Genomic DNA, 19634 nt, shown 5'->3' on the forward strand with positions numbered 1-19634 from the left:
TACGTCAAAAAAAGCAGACGGTGAAAATACATAATACTTATAAAGCATATCATGTCATATGGATATAAAAATAGAACATTTGCAAGGGCAAGACAGTGGATTAGGCCTATAGGGGAAATCACTTAAAAAAAGTACACCGAGTGCTCTGCCGCCAGGTGGTGTGGAAACGAGCACAAGAAAAACACAAATTTGTACTGGCAAATTATTCAAATTTACATAGAATCAGTGTCTCATATTAAATGAACCACTAGAAAATATATGCTTTGTAAATAAAGCGCCTATCCCGTTAACCTGTTCATGCACGAAATCGGTGAATAGGACCTTTGTAGAGAATTTAAATAGCTTTCTTTTTGGTCTCTTGCAAATTTTCTGTACAGGGTGGGTCAAATTCGACGCTTTTAAACGGAAACACCCTTTTCTATAGGAGATAGACGAAAACTAATATCGGTGTCTGGAGCTCAATTTTCTTGAAAAACATGATGGTGAAAACCGCACATCAATATCTTTTACCATTTCGGAGTTACGGGGTGTTTTTCAAAAATGTGCATTTTTAACAAATCTCTGTAACTTTTTTGCTATGGAAAATTTTGTATTTCTATGAAAACATTTCCATAGCACCTTTTTACATAGAATTTAATGGTTTAAGTATAATTTTTTTAAAATTAATAATTTAAGAGTTATCAACAGAAAAATTAATTTTTTATTTGGGACACCATCTATATTTTTAATTAACTGTAAAGAATTTAAAATTACCTTTCCAAAAATATAGCACACTTGATATTTTGTTACAATCCCCTTCGAAATACAGAATTTTTAAAAGTTCTCCACTTTTAACTAGTAGGCTTTGGACCCCTTATTGATGATATCCCCTTAATGGAACTCGAAAACATATTTTTCCAGCAAGACGACGCACCGCGTCTGAACGCTGAAGTTATCAGCAAATTTTTGCAGACAATTTCAAGAATAATTGAATAGCTAACCAAGGTCCCCAACCGTTGGCCGTCGAGGCCGCCTGACTTAGTGCCCATGGATCTAATCCTATGGATATATTTGCGGAAGAATAAAGGTTCCTTATTCCGTATAATCTAGACAAGAATTAGAAATACTTAGCAGTTATGAGAGGGTATCTTTCACCCTACTGAGTTAATGAATTCCGCGAGAAATGTTCAAAAACTGCCCCGTCTGTCCATAACAGAAGACGGTCGATATGTCGAACACCTGTAGCAAAATCTCATGTCTGGGTTTGCTATTTATTTTTATTGTTATTAGATACAGTTAAATGTGTTGATGTTGGTTAAATATATCTTAAATTGTTATAAAATTCTGCATCTCTCATAACAAATATTATCATTTTAATTGATGCTCACAGCTTGAATTTTTTGCATTATAGCCGGTGCCGTTCAAAGCCTACTTATTTAAAGCGGGCAAATTTTTATATACTCTATATATCGAAGAGGAATCGAGCAAAATATCAAGTGTGTTATATTTTTGGAAAGGTAATTTTAAATTCTTTTCAGTGAATTAAAAATATACAGGGTGTCCCATATAAAAAATAAAATTTTCTGTTGATAATTTTTAAATTATTAATTTTAAAAAAATTATACTTAAACCATTAAATTCTACGTAAAAAGGTGCTTTGGAAATGTTTTCATAAAAATACAAAATTTTTCATAGCAAAAAAGTTACAGCGATTGGTTAAAAATGCATATTTTTGAAAAACACCCCGTAACTCCGAAACGGTAACAGATATCGATATGCGGTTTTCACCATCATGTTTTTGACAAAAATTGAGCTCCAGACACCGATATTAGTTTTTGTCTATCTCCCATAGAAAAGGGTGTTTCCATTTAAAAGCGTCGAATTTGACCCACCCTGTACAGTGCACCCAGACCGAGTTATTTAAAAAAAAAACATAAAAATGTCATAATTTGACAGGATTTTCCAATATGGCGGCCAAATCCGGGATCGATAGACCGTGCAAATTTAGAGCATTCAACAAAGCAAAACAAAGAGAATAAGTGTTATTGCATCTTGCCCCTAATTATTTCTACCTAAAACCACTTGTCGACTGGTCTATATAGTAACATATCTACCATGTTTAGTTAAAAAGTATCCAGTCAAAAAAAAAATAAATGGCATCGATTAAGAGACACCATCCACCACTTTCTGCAACATACTTTTGTTTCCATTTGTGTCAACAAAAAAGAGTGCACAAGACAACTCCAAATAATGGAAGCTGCATTGTATATAGCATCGTTCTCTATTATGAATTTTACAAGAGTTGTCATTAACAGAGGTTTGAACGAAACGTTGGTTCCAATGTTAGATCCATTGTCTAGAGGCATTGTTGACCAACGTTCCAGCCACAAATATTTGGAGCGAATATTGCCACCAACAATGGAACCAACGTTGGAGAACATTTGACGTATAGTCCGGAGCCAATTTTAAGACGACTCTGGACATTGGGATATTTGTCACAAATATTCGGATATTTGGTATATACCGGGTGTTTCTGAAAAGGTTCTCATCCCTATAACTTTTTTATTTTTTTAGATAAAAAAACGAAAGTTGGTATGTTAGTATATGACATAATAGGATTGGTTTGGTTTGGTTTGGTTTATATATTTTTTACTTCATTTTATAGAAAATGACATTTTAAATAGAATTATATATTATGATATGTCAACTTTTGACATTTTCAATTAAAATGTTGCATTTTAAAATTCAATTTAAAATGTCATGGCCATAAATGTAATGACAATCTGACTCGAAATACCAAGTGTGTGGTACGAAATTATTAGTAAAAAATGCTTTTTACAAACATGCTAATAAGATTTTTTTTTTGAGGGGAGGGTAAAAAACCTTTTATAGGCGATTGATGTTCGTTCCCATCACCATCTCGAGAGAGACGATCATAGAGACGAACTCCAAACAGTGTGATAGTCGAATTGTTACCCACTAAAAAAGTCCACCTCCGAGGAGTCAGCTCTTCCTCTCCCCTTACCCGGAACCGCCGCATGGCATTACTTCGGGTTCATACGTGATCTTGGGGTTTATATCTTATCTATGTAATTTTTTTTATCTATATTCTATCCTATTTATTTTTAGGATACTTCCGCATTTCTTGCCTTTTCATCCTTTACTTTCTCTATTATTATTTCTTTCATAAATGCCCCTACCTTTCCCCATATTTCGCTAGTTTTAGACAGTAAGGCAGACCTTCCGTTTTCCCATCTTGGACAGCAGAACAACGTATGCTCGGCATCGTCGATTTCGTCGCAGTACATGCAGTTGCCATTTGGTATTTTCTTTATTCTGTGCAAAAAGTCCATGAAGACTCCATGCCCGGAAAGAAACTGCGTAATGTAATAGTCCACGTCTCCGTGTTTCCTACTTGTCCAGTCCTCCACGTTGTGTATTAACTTTCTATTGTCAGATGTATCCCATTCCTCTTGCCATTTTTGATAGGTACCTTGTCGTTGCTGTTTTTTCACCTCATCGTTAATCTCTGCTTTGACATATAACTCTCGCTTTTTCTCAGCTGCTAAATGCACCGGGATCAGCCCAGCTATAACCAACACGGCATCTGTTGACATCGTACGATACGCTGAACAGATCCTTAGGGCCATTTTTCTCTGTGTGGAAAGCAATATATTTTTCGTCCGTTGGAATTTTAGTGCCTCGACCCATACAGGAGCGCCGTATAGAATTATATTTTGCGTTGATACCGCAAGAACTTTTTTTAGGTTCGGAAGTAGTCCACAAGTTGACAGTTCTGTTTGCTTTTCCGCAAGCATCTTTTACATGTTGACTGTAAGTTAGCCCTCTATCTAGTGTTATTCCGAGGTATTTGACTGTATTAGTTGGTTTAACGTACTTCTCCACCGACTTTAAATTGTATACCACCTATCTTTGTTTTCCGGTTTAGAAGAATAGCTGTTGTTTTCTCCGGCGCAACTTCCAACTGGTTTTGATTCATCCACCAGTATATATAATGTAAAGCCCCTTCAGTTTTGCGTATCATTCCGTCGGAGGTTTCAGCTGTGGTTAATACAGCCAGATCATCTGCGTAGCAGATTATTTGCTATATGCTAATAAGCTAACCCCGCTCCATTTGAAAAACTGAGTTATGATTAAATTTACGATTTGGACATCTTTCAATCGACCAGAACAAGTAACGAAAACAATAGACGATCATATCTATTTTTCTGAGGCTTCTTGGTTAAAAAGTGTTAGTGTTTTTAACACAGCCATGGCACTCTAGAATGAGATTTAAAATACGAGTTTTCATTTTTTCAATACGAGTGTCGTTTTCTATCGAATAAAGTAAAAAAATACCGAGGGTTCCATTTAAAAATCAAAAGTTTTTTCTCGTGAAACAGCGTGTAATTGCATATGTTTTAAACATATAAAAATATTTTAAACATATGCAATTACACGTCTCATTATATTGTGTACAATTTATATTATAAAAATTATACAGATCATATTGTTAATAGTTATGACTAATGAAACCCATGAGCAAGCAATCGGGATGTCAATGTTAGTCGGGAACTAAAGTGTACTAAAGGCCTGGTTCAAAGGAACTATTCCTTTGAAACTAGAACTAAGGAACTAGTTCCTCCTAAGAAACTAGAATTCCCACCTCTACATATACGTTTTTCAAGTAGGGAGTCCAGAATTACAAGTCCGGAAATTTTTTTTTTGGAAATATAATTATAAGGGAAAATTGTACTTTATTATATTAAATGTAAGATATATAAAACCAAAGAAATAAATATAGACCGAACATCTCATTCATAAATACTCGTTGGTAGTGTATCAAACATTCCAATGTGTCAAACAAGGACAGAAGAGACAGAGAAGTCTAAAATTTCCGACCCCGGCAACTAGGCGCATTTGGATTGTTCTAATGGCCAGTGGCGTATCGTTTTTTGGAACGAATTTAATTAGTAAAGTAAAAGTAAAGTAATTAGTAAAATGTTTACTCCATATTAATATACTACATTAACACTTTTTCGTCAGATGAGTTTCGTTATAAGGTCTAATATAATAATATAATTAATATCCCACATATACTTATGAAACGTTAGTAGGTAGTTTTCGAAAATCGCTCCAACGTCGATTTTCAATTTAAACTTTCAGTTAATTCTATATAAACTTTCAGTTACTTTTGAATATTTACAGGGTGACTCAGGCTTCCGAAACAGTTCTATATTAGGTTTGTGGTTGGTGACTTTTCTTTCAGTTTTTTTTTTCAGAATATGGAGACCATTGCCTCCATATTCTGAAAAAAAAGCACATTTTAGACATTTTTGTAAACATAGGTGGCCGGAACATATTTTCAAACTAAAGTTGTAGATTTGCCATTAAATTTCCATTCCAGAAATACCTAGGGTTGCCACCTGTCCTTTTTTGGAAAGGGCAGTCCTTTTTTAGAATAACTTCTCTTTTTGACTTTTTTTGGCTTAAAAAGTCATTTTTATTTACGTATTTTCCCTGAGAAAATGACCTACAGCAAACAGAAATATTATTTTCGTCCAAATTTAATTAGAGATGTTATAAAACTTATAAATAAATTTTTCTTGTTTAGAATAGGCAACATTTAATCTCAAATGATAATTTAGGTTTTAGTTTTACCTTTTTGATCTTAAAAGAACTTTTTAAAATTAGTAATTAGTAACGATTTAGTTAGTTCGCAATCGATAGCTTCCTGTAAAGTACTATGTAATAGTTGTTTAATCTTGTATTATTAATAACTTCCTATACCTAAAATCAATATTTAATGAGAAAATTGTGTTTTTTTGAAAATATAAGACAAAATTTGACTTTCGGTCTTCTTCTTGTACTATGATGGCTCTGAGACGAGGCAATTACCTTTTAGTCTCTCAATAGAAGGCATTTATCATTAAAAGTATCAAATCTGTGTGCTACAGTATGGGATTTCTGTCGCATAATAATGAATATTACGTTTATTTACAAATCCATTACTTTTAAAGGTAGCTTCATCAGACAATCAAATTTTAGTTAAATGTCCCAATCTTCATGAACTGTATTAAGCATATGTATGGGGTTTAAATCACCCCGAGAATCATCCTGTATGTTGACAAAAATATTTTGAAAATGTGCGTTACAATGGCCCCCATCTTATGTAAAAAATTGAAATAAAAATTGCAAACCTAAAACGTAATAGGTAAAAAGCTTTTTTGGAGGCCTGGGTCACTCTGTCACTCATTATTTACAGTTCGTCCCATTTAAAAAAAAAAACTAAGCACACCGTACAAATAACTCTAGGAAGAGGTATTTGTACGGTGGTAAAAAATTGTTTAAACGAAGCCGAAGGGGCAGATATAATAATGCAATAAAATGTAAAAAAGGGTGGGTAAACACCTTTGTTTATTTGTTGAGCAAAAATCCTTTAGAATATCGTATATAATGACCAAAATATGACGCAATTTTAAGAAAAAAAATGTCACTTTCTGGCTTATAATAAAGTTTCAAATGCAACGTTTATATTCAAATTTGTTATGATCTACAACAGTTAAGTAGTAATTGAGACGAATTATAATTCAATTACCGGCTACTACGTTCTTGTTTTAATAGCTCAAAATTCAACAAATATAATTAGAAATTATTTTAATTGTGAGAGGCTCCCTTGTGGGACGCCTATGTACGGCGATTACGGGGCGGCGGAAACAATACCTACCTGTGAAAAGACAAATTCGGGTAATTTGAGCTTATTTTTCCAGACATTTGACATTGTCGTACCATATTGAAAAATCGCAGATTCAAAAGTACGTTAAACAAAAGCAAAAACTACTGAAAAACACTGAAAAATTCACTTCGGACTTGATTCCGACTTCAAACACACCGTAAGCTAAACGTAGTACGCTATAACGGACCAAGGACCGTCGCGAGGGGTGGTGGGACGGACCAAGGGGACGGACAGCTCATTTCATTCTGGAAGACTAGCAGCGACGTTGCCAATAGTTCTAGACGTTTCAGCACATTAAACAGTAAACATGTCCTTTAATAGTAACGCATATATCCTCTTGTTAATAACATATTATTACGTATGCTTCTTTAAAAATAAACTATTAATTTAATTAAGAAATTGAGATTTATTGATATCCGGTGAAGGTTTTAAAGTCACCTTTTCTGCAAATCAAACTAAGTAGATAGGCGCAAATTTGAGATATGGCAATGTCGCCTTCTCTATTTCAGTTGGTTTTTACAGTACGTAGTCAACCTCCGATTGTTTGATCGGGTTAAAATGCTAAATGTGATATCTGCTCTTGCTAAATCTATGTATAAAACTTTAATAATATCACTACTTTATTATTAAAATAGAGTCATTTTAGTCTGTTCTATTATTAACATGAAATATATTTTATCTCAATTAATTTCCGTTCCAGAGCTAGTCATTCATACTGACGTCGACTATCCTATTTGCACTAAAGGGCAATAAATGTTATCAAATAATGCTCATTTTAGCGTCGCTTTTAAGTAAACATGTCCATTAACCTTAATTATATTGACAAAAGTTCCACATTCTTTTGAATAACGCAACCGGAGTGTGGTAATATGGAATATTTTACGATTGGAGTTTGGGGGTGGCTCTACCCACATATAAGCATTTAACTGGGTATTTAATAAAATTATATGATGCTCTCCAATTCGTCAAATATGTGCCAAAACAATTAGGGAAACTATAAAATGGTAATAAAACAAACATTAAAAGTTTGATTAATTTTAATGTAGCCAACAGATTGGATTTTAATAGATAAAGATGGATATTAACATTTTTGTATGATTATTGATGTATGATAAAGGGGCGGCAATAGTGCGTCGGGCATCTTGTTGTCGGGAATTTTGTTTAAGTGCAAACTTAAAGTATGTACTAGGATGTATTTCAGGAAAATATTTTAACTTCTATAGGGTGGCTCAAAAAAATAGGAGTGGATCGGGATGATTTTTTTAAATGGGACACCCCATGGTACAAAGAATACAAGGTATGATATTGCGCAGGTTGGTCGCTACGTCACAGGTGATAACAGGCGCTATTGGTCAGCACGCTTCGCGCGCCAGTTCAAATCGTCAAGATATTGTTATAAATCTGTTTTTTTGTTTATATACCGTCATTGAATTATCGCTAAGCAAGTTACTGTGGAACAGTGCGTAAGGAGTCGGGCTAGGAAGCGAGAGACCGGAGTTCGAATCTCGGCCGGGACATCACTTTTTATTTATTTTTTTAAATACTGTTGTATTCTATAGTTTATTTTTGTAGTATAAAAAAAGGAACTATTTATTCTGTTATTTTTTCATCTCCGGTATTAATATAAATTGACTGTTGGTACAATACCTCATTTAATATAAAATAATATTCTACTTTTTGAAATGTATCAGGCCCTAATTGTACCTAAAAGTAATATATTTTTAATGATATACCATATTGTAAACTATTTAATATTTCAGTCACTTAAAAAGTTAATTTGCATTGAATAATTGCCTACCATTAAAGGAAATTTGAGCTATATAATCTTTGATGGGCATATTCTGGGTATGCAAATACTTCCTCTAAATTTTGGGTGTCGTTCAACGGATTTATTCTCAAAACCAGAAACATCTACATATAAAAAGAAAAGCACAGGTCACTAATTATAATAAACTTCACCCTTGGAATTACTTCCACTAATTATAATAAACTTCACCCTTGGAATTACTTCTATCACAATTACAATACATTCATCTGCATTGGCATTTTCTATTTTCGATGGGAAACAATAAAATTCCCAACATTTTTAAATGATGTAACAATTCCTCTTGTGGTTACTTTTCCATATATATCCTCATCTCTGTCCTCATGTGAAATCAGAGGCAATGAACATGAAAATTATTTACCATAAACATCGCAAACTAAAAACCTAATAAACAATTTTATAGGTACCGAATATAGAAATAAATTTAGTATTCTTACCTATTATGGTCCAAAGTCCAAATCCATGTTAATAGGTAATTATTATTTTTAAATATATTTTTTTGGAACTGCTGGTTTTAGTAATTATTAAATTAAACGAACTAAAAAGTCTTAAAAATAAACAATTCTTAACCATAACCCCAAAATATGCAGATCTCCTGTCAACTTTCTTTATTTTTTATTTATTCCTCATTTTCCTAGTGACGTCACAGGTGGTATGCGCGAACTGAACGAAATTGGAGCCGCTATCGATCATACCTTGTATTCTTTGTACCATGGGGACACCCTGTATATTATTCCATTTTTGGCTTCCTTTCGGATTACTTTACATAATCATAAGATATGTGTAAATATATTTCGAATTTTGATAGTTTTAGAGATATTAATAAATAAATAAAAAATATATATATTTTTTAGCCTTTCTTGAAAAAAATATTAAAAATACAAGAAATGTCCTGAAATCAATACTATATTAGGTATTTACTTTAGATAGTCTGTACCGGGTGTCCCACTAAGAATAGCTCTCGGCAGATTAGCCGTAGGAGCTGCGGAAAAAAATATTTATAACTAAAGAGGCTATGAGAAATTGCTGGAAATTATTTTCAAGTTTGTAGAACGACCGCTAGGGGGACGCAACTGCAACAAAAAATAAGAAAATGGAGTTTTTACACAATTTTGCCTAGATAAGGTGTACTAAAGTAATAGCTTCATAATCTTCAGTAAATTTTGAATATTTTTTGTTAGAGCCATTTTCCTCTATGTACCAAAATAAAGTGGTGGGGGAAGGTTAGATCTGTTTTTATTTAAATAATTATAACTCTTGACTGGATGATCGGAATCAAACAAGCGAGTTGTTTAAAAGAGCGTTTCTTACTCTATATTATACCATATAAACAATAATAATAAGCTTTTGAACATAGACGCTAGGGGGCGTTGTCTTACAATTTAACAAACATTGCGCGTTTTTTTTAATTAAATGCAATAGTATATGTAATTTTAGCTCATCGGAAAGAGTAGTAAAGGCTTAAAAAGTCAGCGGTAACCGCATCTTGATATCTTCTTTCAAACCGAAGATATTAGCAAAATTATAATAAATACCAAAAAATAAGCTCTTAGTTACCTTATTTTTACAGTACGGTATCAATAGCTCTCCTGATTATGCCCATTCTAACAAAAAAATAAGATAAAAACAGTTAGTTTATTTTAAAATCGACGAAATACCAGAATACCATAATACCAGGTGTATCGTATGATCGAATAAAAACGGCGTCAGCGATGGCTATAAAATGAAGATCGCTGTCATTTTATATGTAAAATTATATTGAAAATGTCATCGATCGTCATTTCCAAGCCAACTGGACGCCATTTTTTTCGATTATACGGTAGCAGTTTACTTAAAGTTACCCACAATAGTTTAATAACTCTGTTAATAAGTAGTAAGTATTCATTATTTTATTAAGAAAAATAAAGCAGTAGGTACTATCTGTGGGCGGAACGAATGTATATGTTACTAGTAATTTTATTTTGTGAGGAAAATTGCTTCTTGGCCTCAAAGGCTATATAGGTATATACAAGGCTTATGCGCAAAGATATCCAAACAGGAATCTTCCTGATAAGCGTTCGTTTGAAAATTTATGATATTTTTCCTTGATAAAATAATATAAATACATATTTAATAAATATTATTTATTAAACTAGTGTTAGGAGTAAATTAAATAAAATAAACTATTATAAATTTAAATAAAGTTCATAAACTAATTTCGATTTTGAAAATAGCTACTATCACTAGAAACTTGCCATGACGCCACCAGTTCTCTTGGTTGCCATTTTATTGCTAAGACTATCAAAAAGTTGATCTAATAACAATTTGACGTTTATACTATTACGTCAAAAGCAACTTTTTTCCAAAGCCTACCATGACTTCCCTGAATCATCGTTTCTTGTCCACTGTTATTAATATCTTAATTATTAGATATTAATACCTCTGGTATTATGGTATTCTGGTATTTCGTCGATTTTAAAATAAACTAATTGTTTCTATCGTATTTTTTGTTAGAATGGGCATAATCAAGAGTGCTACTCATACCGTATTGTAAAAATAAGGTAATTAAGGGCTTATTTTTTGGTATTTATTATAATTTTGCTAATATGTTCGGTTTGAAAGAAGATATCAAGATGCGGTTTTCGCTGACTTTTTAAACTTTTACTACTCTTTAATATCAGCTAAAATGACTTATACTATTGTATTTAATTTTTTTGAAAAAACGCGCAATGTTTGTTAAATTGTAAGACAACGCCCCCTAGCGTCTATGTTGAAAAGCTTATTATTATTGTGTATATAGAGTAAGAAACGCTCTTTTAAACGAGCCGTCGGTTGTTGGATTCCGATAATCCAGTCCAGAGTTATTAATATTTAAATAAAAACATATCTAACCTTCCCCCACCACTTTATTTTGGTATATAGGGGAAAATGGCTCGAACAAAAAATATTCAAAATTTACTGAAGATTAAGAAGCTATTACTTATAGTACACCTTATCTAGGCAAAATTGTGTAAAAACTCCATTTTCTTATTTTTTGTTGCAGTTGCGCCCCCTAGCGGTCGTTCTACAAACTTGAAAATAATTTCCAGCAATTTCTCATAGCCCTCTTTAGTTATAAATATTTTTTTCCGCAGCCCCTACGGCTAATACTTTCCGAGATACAGCCGAGAGCTCTCTTCTTCTTAGTGGGACACCCTGTACTTAACTTTGCTATAAATATTGTAATCTTAAACTATACAGGGTGTAAATCATACAGGATATTCAAAATTCTACACCAAACTTTCTAAAATATAAAATAATTTTTCTTCGTTTTTTTTAATGGAACACCCTGTATATTATTTTTTCAATAGATGGAGAATTAAAAAATGAAAATTTTTTCTATTTAGAATATTTCAATGGCAAGTTTCACAGTAAATTTTTATCAAAGCCACCCAGAGATTTTACTCTGGTATTTTACTGTTGAAAGAGCCATATGAAATAATACTGCATGTATTTGCGAAACCATTAAAAATTTAGAAATTCTTTAAATACAAAAAATGTTCATTTTTTAATTCTCCATCTAATAAAACTAAAATACAGGGTGTTTTATTTAAAAAAAACAAAGAAAAATTATTTTATATTTTAGAAAATTTGGCGTAGAATTTTGAACCTTCTGTAGGATTTAATATTACGATATTTATAGCAAAGTAAGTATAGACCATCTAAAGTAAATACCTAATCTAGTTTTGATTTCAGAACAGGTTTTTGTATTTGTAGTAATTTTTTTAATGAAGGTTGAAAAATATATATTTTTTATTTATTTATTAATATTTCTGACTCTATTGAAATATATTTACTCATATCTTAGGATTGTGTAAAGTGATCTGAAAGGAAGCCAAAAATGCAATAATATATAGAGTGTTCCATTTAAAAAAATCATCCCATACCACTCACACTTTTTCGAGCCCACCCATAGAAGTTAAAATATTTTCCTGAAATGCATCCTCGTACATACTTTATGTTTTCACTTAACAAAATTCCCAAGTGTTTTATTCTAGAAGCTATAGATATGCCCGACGTACTATTGGCGGACCCTGTATAAACATCTCATTAGATATTCTATGGCTAATTAACTGAACAAAAACATGATATAGCATTCTATTTAAAAAATGACAGCTTTAGAGCAAAATACGTTTGTATACTACTGTATATTATAATAATAATAATAATAATAATAAATGGCTTTATTAAAGGAAAAGTAACAAAATACATACTCCTTCTTCAGGCAAAGTCTAGCCCATGGCTACTCTACTTAACCTGTTCAAAGAGAAAAAAAAAATAAATATACAATTACAGTTAGCACCACCTGCACTACAACAATTAGTAAATCAGACAGAAAATAACCAGAAAAACAAAGAAATATTTATAAAAAAATAAAATAATTTAACAAAAAAAAATCATATATTATGACAATAAAAAAACAAAACTGATAAAAAAAGTGATCTGGATTAGGGAGACGTCAAATCTGTTGGCTCATGTAAACCTCTTTAAGCTTTTTCCGAAAAGTGCTTAGAGACATTTTCTTAACATTATTTTCGATATTATTAAACAATAAAATTGCATTATATAGATAGGAGCGGCGAAAGATAGAGGAGCTGTAAACAGGAAACTCCAGTTTATTTGGATATCGCAAGGTTCTGTTTACATCACTGCGAAATATAAATCTGTCAAATAAATATGAGGGTGTCTTTGTGGAAATAATTTTTGTGTAAAATTACATGTCTGATACTTATACATGTTATCTATTTTGAGCCATTGTAGTATATTTATTTTTTCAGAAATATGGTCGTACTTCCGCAAGCAAATACAAACCTACAACATGAATTTTGTAGTTTTTGCAGTCGATTTTGGAATTTTTATCTAAGCAGTTATAAAATGAAACGAGGCAATACGCAATTATAGGAAATATAAGAGACTCACATAATTTTTTCGGATTTTAAAATTTAGGAGATATTTATTCATATATAACGATTTTAAGACACAATAAGATTTTTTTCAGAATATTTGCTATATGACTTTTAAACCGCATGTCCACGTCAAAGACGACGCCTAGATTTTTGATAGCTTAACACAATTTAGGGATGTACCATTCAAGTTGACCTTTAGCTGTGATGAAACAGATTCGTAACGACGCGCAGAACAAAAGCACATCAAAGAACATTTATTAATATTTAACTTTAAGTTATTTTCAGCAGAGTACTCAGATATCAGTTTAAGATCATGAGTAATCTTAGTTATAGCAGTTTCTGTTTCATTTGGATTAAATGACATAAGTAATTGTGTATCATCAGCATATGATATCATGTTACAATAAGACGACTTTTGAAGTAAGTCTGCCGTGTAAATTAAAAATAAGATAGGACCAAGGACAGAGCCCTGAGGCACTCCAGAAGTAACACAATTTGAGGATGAAAAATTGTCATCAATTTGAACAACTTGTTTTCTATCCGAGAGATAGCACCGAAAAAACTTCAGTGATATGTCAGAAAATCCATAAAACGCCAGTTTGCTACACAATAACTCGTGGTCCAGCGTGTCAAACGCTTTAGAAAAATCCAGTAAAATTAGAGCCAAAGCTTCGCCATCATCCATACTATTCAAAATATTATCTATTACATACGATAGCACAGTGGCAGTGTTATGGCCTTGCCTGAAACCAGATTGATGAGCTGGTATTATTTTATTAAAAACTGCATACTGGTAGATTAGAGGTTTTAAAAAAATTTCAAGTATTTTTGATAAGACCGGTATTAAAGCTATAGGTCTGAAGTCTGAAAGTTCTGCCGGCTTATTTGATTTTGGGAGTGGTTTAACCAAAGAAAGTTTCCAAGCAGTTGGAAAATATCCCGTTTCAAGACATAAATTAACAATATGAGTTAGAGGTAAAGCAACGCAGGGCAAACAGTATTGTAACATAACAGTAGTAATACCATTATAGCCAGCTGCATTGGATTTTAATGATGTAACAATTTTAATTATCTCCCACTCCTCGGCCAATCTGAATTTAAAACAAATAGTGTCATTAAATTTCTTTAATTTTAAAGATTCAGCAGTTAGTTTGCAGCTGTTATATTGACTGTAGACTGAAGCGAAGTAATCATTAAGATTATTGACATTTTTAAATTTATCGGGAATAGATTCTGTTTGCTTAGATTTAATATTCAAAGTTTTTAGAGCTTTCCAAAGTATTTTGCTGTTTGTGTTAGAGTCGTGTAAATTTAAGAAAGCCCTTTTCTCCTGACGTACTATATTGGTAACTAGATTACGAAGTGATTTATAATAGGCCAAATCTGACGTAGATTTAGATTTTTTGTATTTTGTCAAGGCGTTATTTCTCTCCTTAATTAACAATTTTGTATTACATGACAACCACGGAGCACATGGCTTCGTCACTCGCCTAGACAAAAGAGGCGCATGCATATTAAATAGGTCAATAATTTTATTTGACAGAAAGTTTACTTTTTCGTCGATGTTTTTCATGTAGTAAATAGAATTCCAGTTAACAGCATGTAAATCATTCAAAAAGCTTGCCCTAGAGAAATACTTAAAGTCTCTAAACACAATTTCACGCGGTAAAGTTTTAGGCAAATTCAAATCCAAAGAACAATAAAGTAAACTGTGGTCTGAAATGTCATCTGCAGGAGTAACGCCAGAAGATGTTACCATATCTGAAAGTACCGAGCTTAAACAAATAACATCGATACAAGATTGCGAACAGACTGTAGTACGTGTAGGTTCTTTAATAAGAGAAATCATGTCAAAAGGCGATATGCAGTCCAGAAAACTGTTATCTGTTAGCTGATTTATATTTATATCTCCGGTAAAACATATATGGTCATATTGCGGTCATATATATTAAAAAATATAAAGTGCTTGTCCGTTCTACCATTGGGCTCATATTTTGCGAAAAATTTGAATCTCTGTATACGTCATACATATTATTTCTTTGTTTTATCGCGTTACACTTAATATATTACTACCGAAAATATTTATAAATAATAACTAATTATTGAAATATTTGACATTGATGAAATATTTATATAATATCGCACTAATAACATTTTATGTAGCATTTTATTTTAACTTAGTCCGATTAATTTAATCGATCTGTTTTTATAAAAGAGTCTGAGATAAATTATGAGTGTTACTTCATCTGTTATACACGTGATGCATGTAAGATTCATATTCAATGTATATGTTGCTGGCCATATTTAATCCACATTTTGCAAGAAAAAAAAACAGACCAAGAGAATGCTATTCCGCTGGTTGTTTTAATTATGTTTTGTCATTGAATTTCGAATATGGTACTCGAATATTAGTAAGTTTTGAATTAATAATGTATCGTGTTTTTATCTGATCGTTTGAGAGATATATTGTTAGATTTTACTGATAGTTGCTTTCTTTACAGTACAATGCAACGGAGTCTGCATCGGATAGGCGGTGCTTCCACCAATAATGGTTCTTCTGATCTTCATGGATCTCTTTTAAGGTAAGAAATATCACTATATAGTTTATTTTTCTGTTTAGTATAAACTTTAAAGATTTATATATGTATATTATGTTTACATTATATTTCTTTATCATATTGTAGTATTGCCAACTCTAATTACTTACATGCTGTTAGATTTAAACAACGTAAATAATGCTATATATCATTTAATTCATGTCATGGTTAATTATAAAATATAATTAATTATTAATGCTCTGAATACCTGAACAGAAACATTCATGAACAATCTATTGTTAAAGACTTTTTATTAATGCATTATGTATTTGTTTTTATAATAAGCGATTGATATGATTACGATTAATCTAGATTCCTATGCTGACAGGAGCAATGTTTTATTTACAACTTAAAAACTGAAAGTTAGGCCTAGTTTTTTTATTAATTAGTATATTATTTTTAGTACCTCGATGAAAAATAGAGAAAACAATTCTCTGTGATCATATGTGATATTTAAAAAAAAAGATGGAATTTGGAATAAAACCTCTTTATGGCTACCATTTTGAAAAGTAATGCCAATTTATGATATTTTCTTGGCACCCGGTATATACTCCTGAAGACCAATTTCCTATACCGGGTGCGTCTCGAAAGTGGCTCACCCCTGCAAGTTATAATTTCAAATAATAAATAATAAAATGTCAAAAGTTGACATATGATGTCATTCTATTCAGAGTGTTATTTTCTATCGAATAAAGTAAAAAAATACGGAGGGTGCCATTTAAAAATCAAAAGTTGTAGTCATTTCCGATGAAACAGGAAGTGACCGAAAACAACTGAATACATCAATCAATCCTAATTTATGTCATATACTAACATACCAAATCTCGTTTTTTTTAACTGAAAAAATAAAGAAGTTATAGGGGTGAGCCACTTTTGAGACGCACCCGGTATATTTAAATATATCCAGTGGCGGTTCGAAAATAAATGCACATGTTTACGTGAATTTCTAAATTTAGTGCATTTTCTTCAGAAAATACCTACTAATTTAAATTTTATCATTATTTAAATAATTCTATTTATTTCAAAAACGAATCGGCATATAGCCTATAAATTTATACGTCGCCGTTCGCGTTGACTCTCTAACTTCATCAGGGCGAGTCTGAAACATGCTATTAAAGGGGGAAATGGTCGTTTCCGGCTTACTTACCAGCTGCTTCTAATAATGAACTCTCCCTAAATGTATAGACATTATCACCATGTGCGTATTTAGTAAATACATCCTTTTTCAAAAAAAAATAAGATTATTTGGCTAAATATTTACGCATTTTCAAACTTATAAATATTATTAACTTTTTTTTATAAAATTATCTCACCCTGTACAGTGTGTCCCATTTTGGTTGAAATCATAGGGTATCTCTCCGTTATTAGTGAAGATAGAAAGGTGCGGTTTGCACAACCCTGTCCCACTTTTTCGTCAAACGGAAGATGCTGCAAACAAAATTTTCATAGCCCTCTTCATTTCTAAGCTACAGGGTCTTTTCAAAAATTTTGCAATTTGAGACACCCCCTGTATCTCTGTTATTGTTAAAGGTATCGAGAAGGTGAAAACTGCTTATTGTAGAACTTTTTACGTAGAATACAGTGGCGTAGTCTGTTTTTCTACCAAAAAAATATTTTTGAAAATATGAACTAAAGTTATGGTTTTTCAAATGGAACACACTTTATATTTATAAATCATATGATCTGTCTTGCTACGAGCTTCTCAAAAATATATATCACTCTATATTTATTTTCACTATTTACTGCAATATTTAAAATATATCATTTTCTTATTAGTAGGCCGTGATAAATAACAAAAAATCAAAATGGTATTTACTAAAATAGTCATACACATATTAAAATTTATTTGGGATTGATATATTTTACTTTTGAAATAACACTGAAACTGTGAATCTTAGAACTATCGGCTTCCCTTATTTTTAGTTATATTTTTCTTTTTTTTATAACGGGATGGGTTTGCAAATATCTAAATCTTGAATTATTAAAGCATTTTTCAGATGTTCGCCATTGTTGTAGTGCCCACGATATATTTCGTATTTCAAAAATCCCCAAAATCAGAAATCGAGAACGGCGAAATCTGGGAATCGAGGAGGCTATCAATATGCGTTTATTGGTTCCAATTCATTGATTTGAAAAATAATAATTTAACAGTATTCTAATATTTCCATAGTTATGAGGGGGAATGTTCCCCATCTTGCTGAAAGTATATTTCACGTAAATTAGCTAAAGGAATATCTAAAATTTCCGATACGATAGATTATTCTTACGTATACACGTATTCCAAGATTTACAAATAGCGGTAGAGAGTTAAGTTTCCCTAATATATAAAGAATTTATTAGCGGCTCCCAAAATAAAACAAGAGACAGATAGCAGTATACTTTTAATAATTCTTTAGTTTCTTTTATTATCAATCATGGCCTACTAATAAATATGATCTTTTAATAAAAACTTTTAAATATTGCAGTAAATAGTGAAAATAAATATAGAGTGATATATATTTTTGAGAAGCTTATGGCAAGACAGATCATGATTTATAAATATACAGGGTGTTCCATTTAAAAAAACATAACTTTAGTTCATATTTTCAAAAATATTTTTTTGGTAGAAAAACAGACTACGCCACTGTATTCTACGTAAAAAGTTCTACAATAAGCAGTTTTCACCTTCACGATAGCTTTAACAATAACAGAGATACAGGAGGTGTCCCAAATTGCAAAATTTTCAAAAAGACCCTGTAGCTCGGAAACGAAGAGGGCTATGAAAATTTTGTTTACGGCATCTTCCGTTTGACAAAAAAGTGAGACAGGTTTGTGCAAACCGCACCCTTCTATCTTCACTAATAACGGAGATACCGTATGATTTCAACCAAAATGGGACACCCTGTACATGTATAACGTGATACGAGTAACGTGTTTCAAGTCTACGCATAGCATTATTATGATAGGACCTTAGATTAACAATAAGATAAGACTCGTCCTTTAAATGATTTTTGCAAAAGAGATTATTGAAAAACCCGTTCCTCTATTTTGATCCAAAGCCATTCATAATAATTATTGAATATTTCAGATAACAATATTATTGATCGTAGATTGTAATACTATCTCTGAACTGCTACTATGGAGTAGGAGGACTTTATTTTCTTTGGCTGATTTGTTCAATTTCTCTAGGCATTCTTTGACCAACTTTTAATTGATGTTGCTTGACTATCGATGCTTTTTAATGCTGCTTTACTATTGGATAAGATGGTAATTTCTTTTTTCCGATAGTCTAAGATCTAAGAGAAGTTGTACGCATCTTTCGATAGCGTAGATTTTTACCTAAAGGGTGCTGTGTAGGTGGCCATTGGTTCGGAGTATGTAGTTTTTCCAAATACTCCTATCCCTGTAGTTGCTTTGGTTTTGGAACCATCAGTATACCACATTATGGTTTATGGTATGGTCTTTTACCTGCTGAGCAAACGTTTCTCTCTTCCAATCCTTTTTATTGCTCAAAACTACAGTGAGGTGTTTCTCAAAGTGGTACATTTTTGGTATGTCATCCACTCGGAGTTGTAAGAGTAGAATTGTAGGAA

At 31.8% G+C, this 19634-nt stretch overlaps 2 protein-coding genes across 4 annotated transcripts in view; one reads left to right on the forward strand and one right to left on the reverse strand.

Annotated features, from left to right (window-relative positions):
- LOC115878493 (SNF-related serine/threonine-protein kinase) overlaps window positions 1–19634 on the forward strand; it is a 103231-nt gene that overhangs the window by 43396 nt on the left and 40201 nt on the right. The window contains exons 1-2 of one of the 3 annotated variants that reach the window (XM_030895024.1): window positions 15757–15876; window positions 15952–16047. In XM_030895024.1, the coding sequence (XP_030750884.1) occupies window positions 15860–15876; window positions 15952–16047 (113 nt within the window). In that variant the 5' untranslated portion in view covers window positions 15757–15859. Of the gene's footprint in view, window positions 1–15756; window positions 15877–15951; window positions 16048–19634 lie in introns of those variants that run through there. The other 2 variants (XM_030895025.1, XM_030895026.1) reach the window with 2 other exon arrangements.
- On the reverse strand, window positions 3105–3629 carry LOC115878506. The gene has a single exon (XM_030895042.1). The coding sequence runs from the start codon at window positions 3627–3629 to the stop codon at window positions 3105–3107; it is 525 nt and encodes a 174-aa protein (XP_030750902.1).

The sequence above is a fragment of the Sitophilus oryzae genome, unplaced genomic scaffold (genome assembly GCF_002938485.1).
Source record: "Sitophilus oryzae breed Bouriz unplaced genomic scaffold, Soryzae_2.0 scaffold_1515_pilon_pilon, whole genome shotgun sequence".
In the NCBI taxonomy this organism is placed as follows: Eukaryota; Metazoa; Arthropoda; class Insecta; order Coleoptera; family Curculionidae; genus Sitophilus; species Sitophilus oryzae.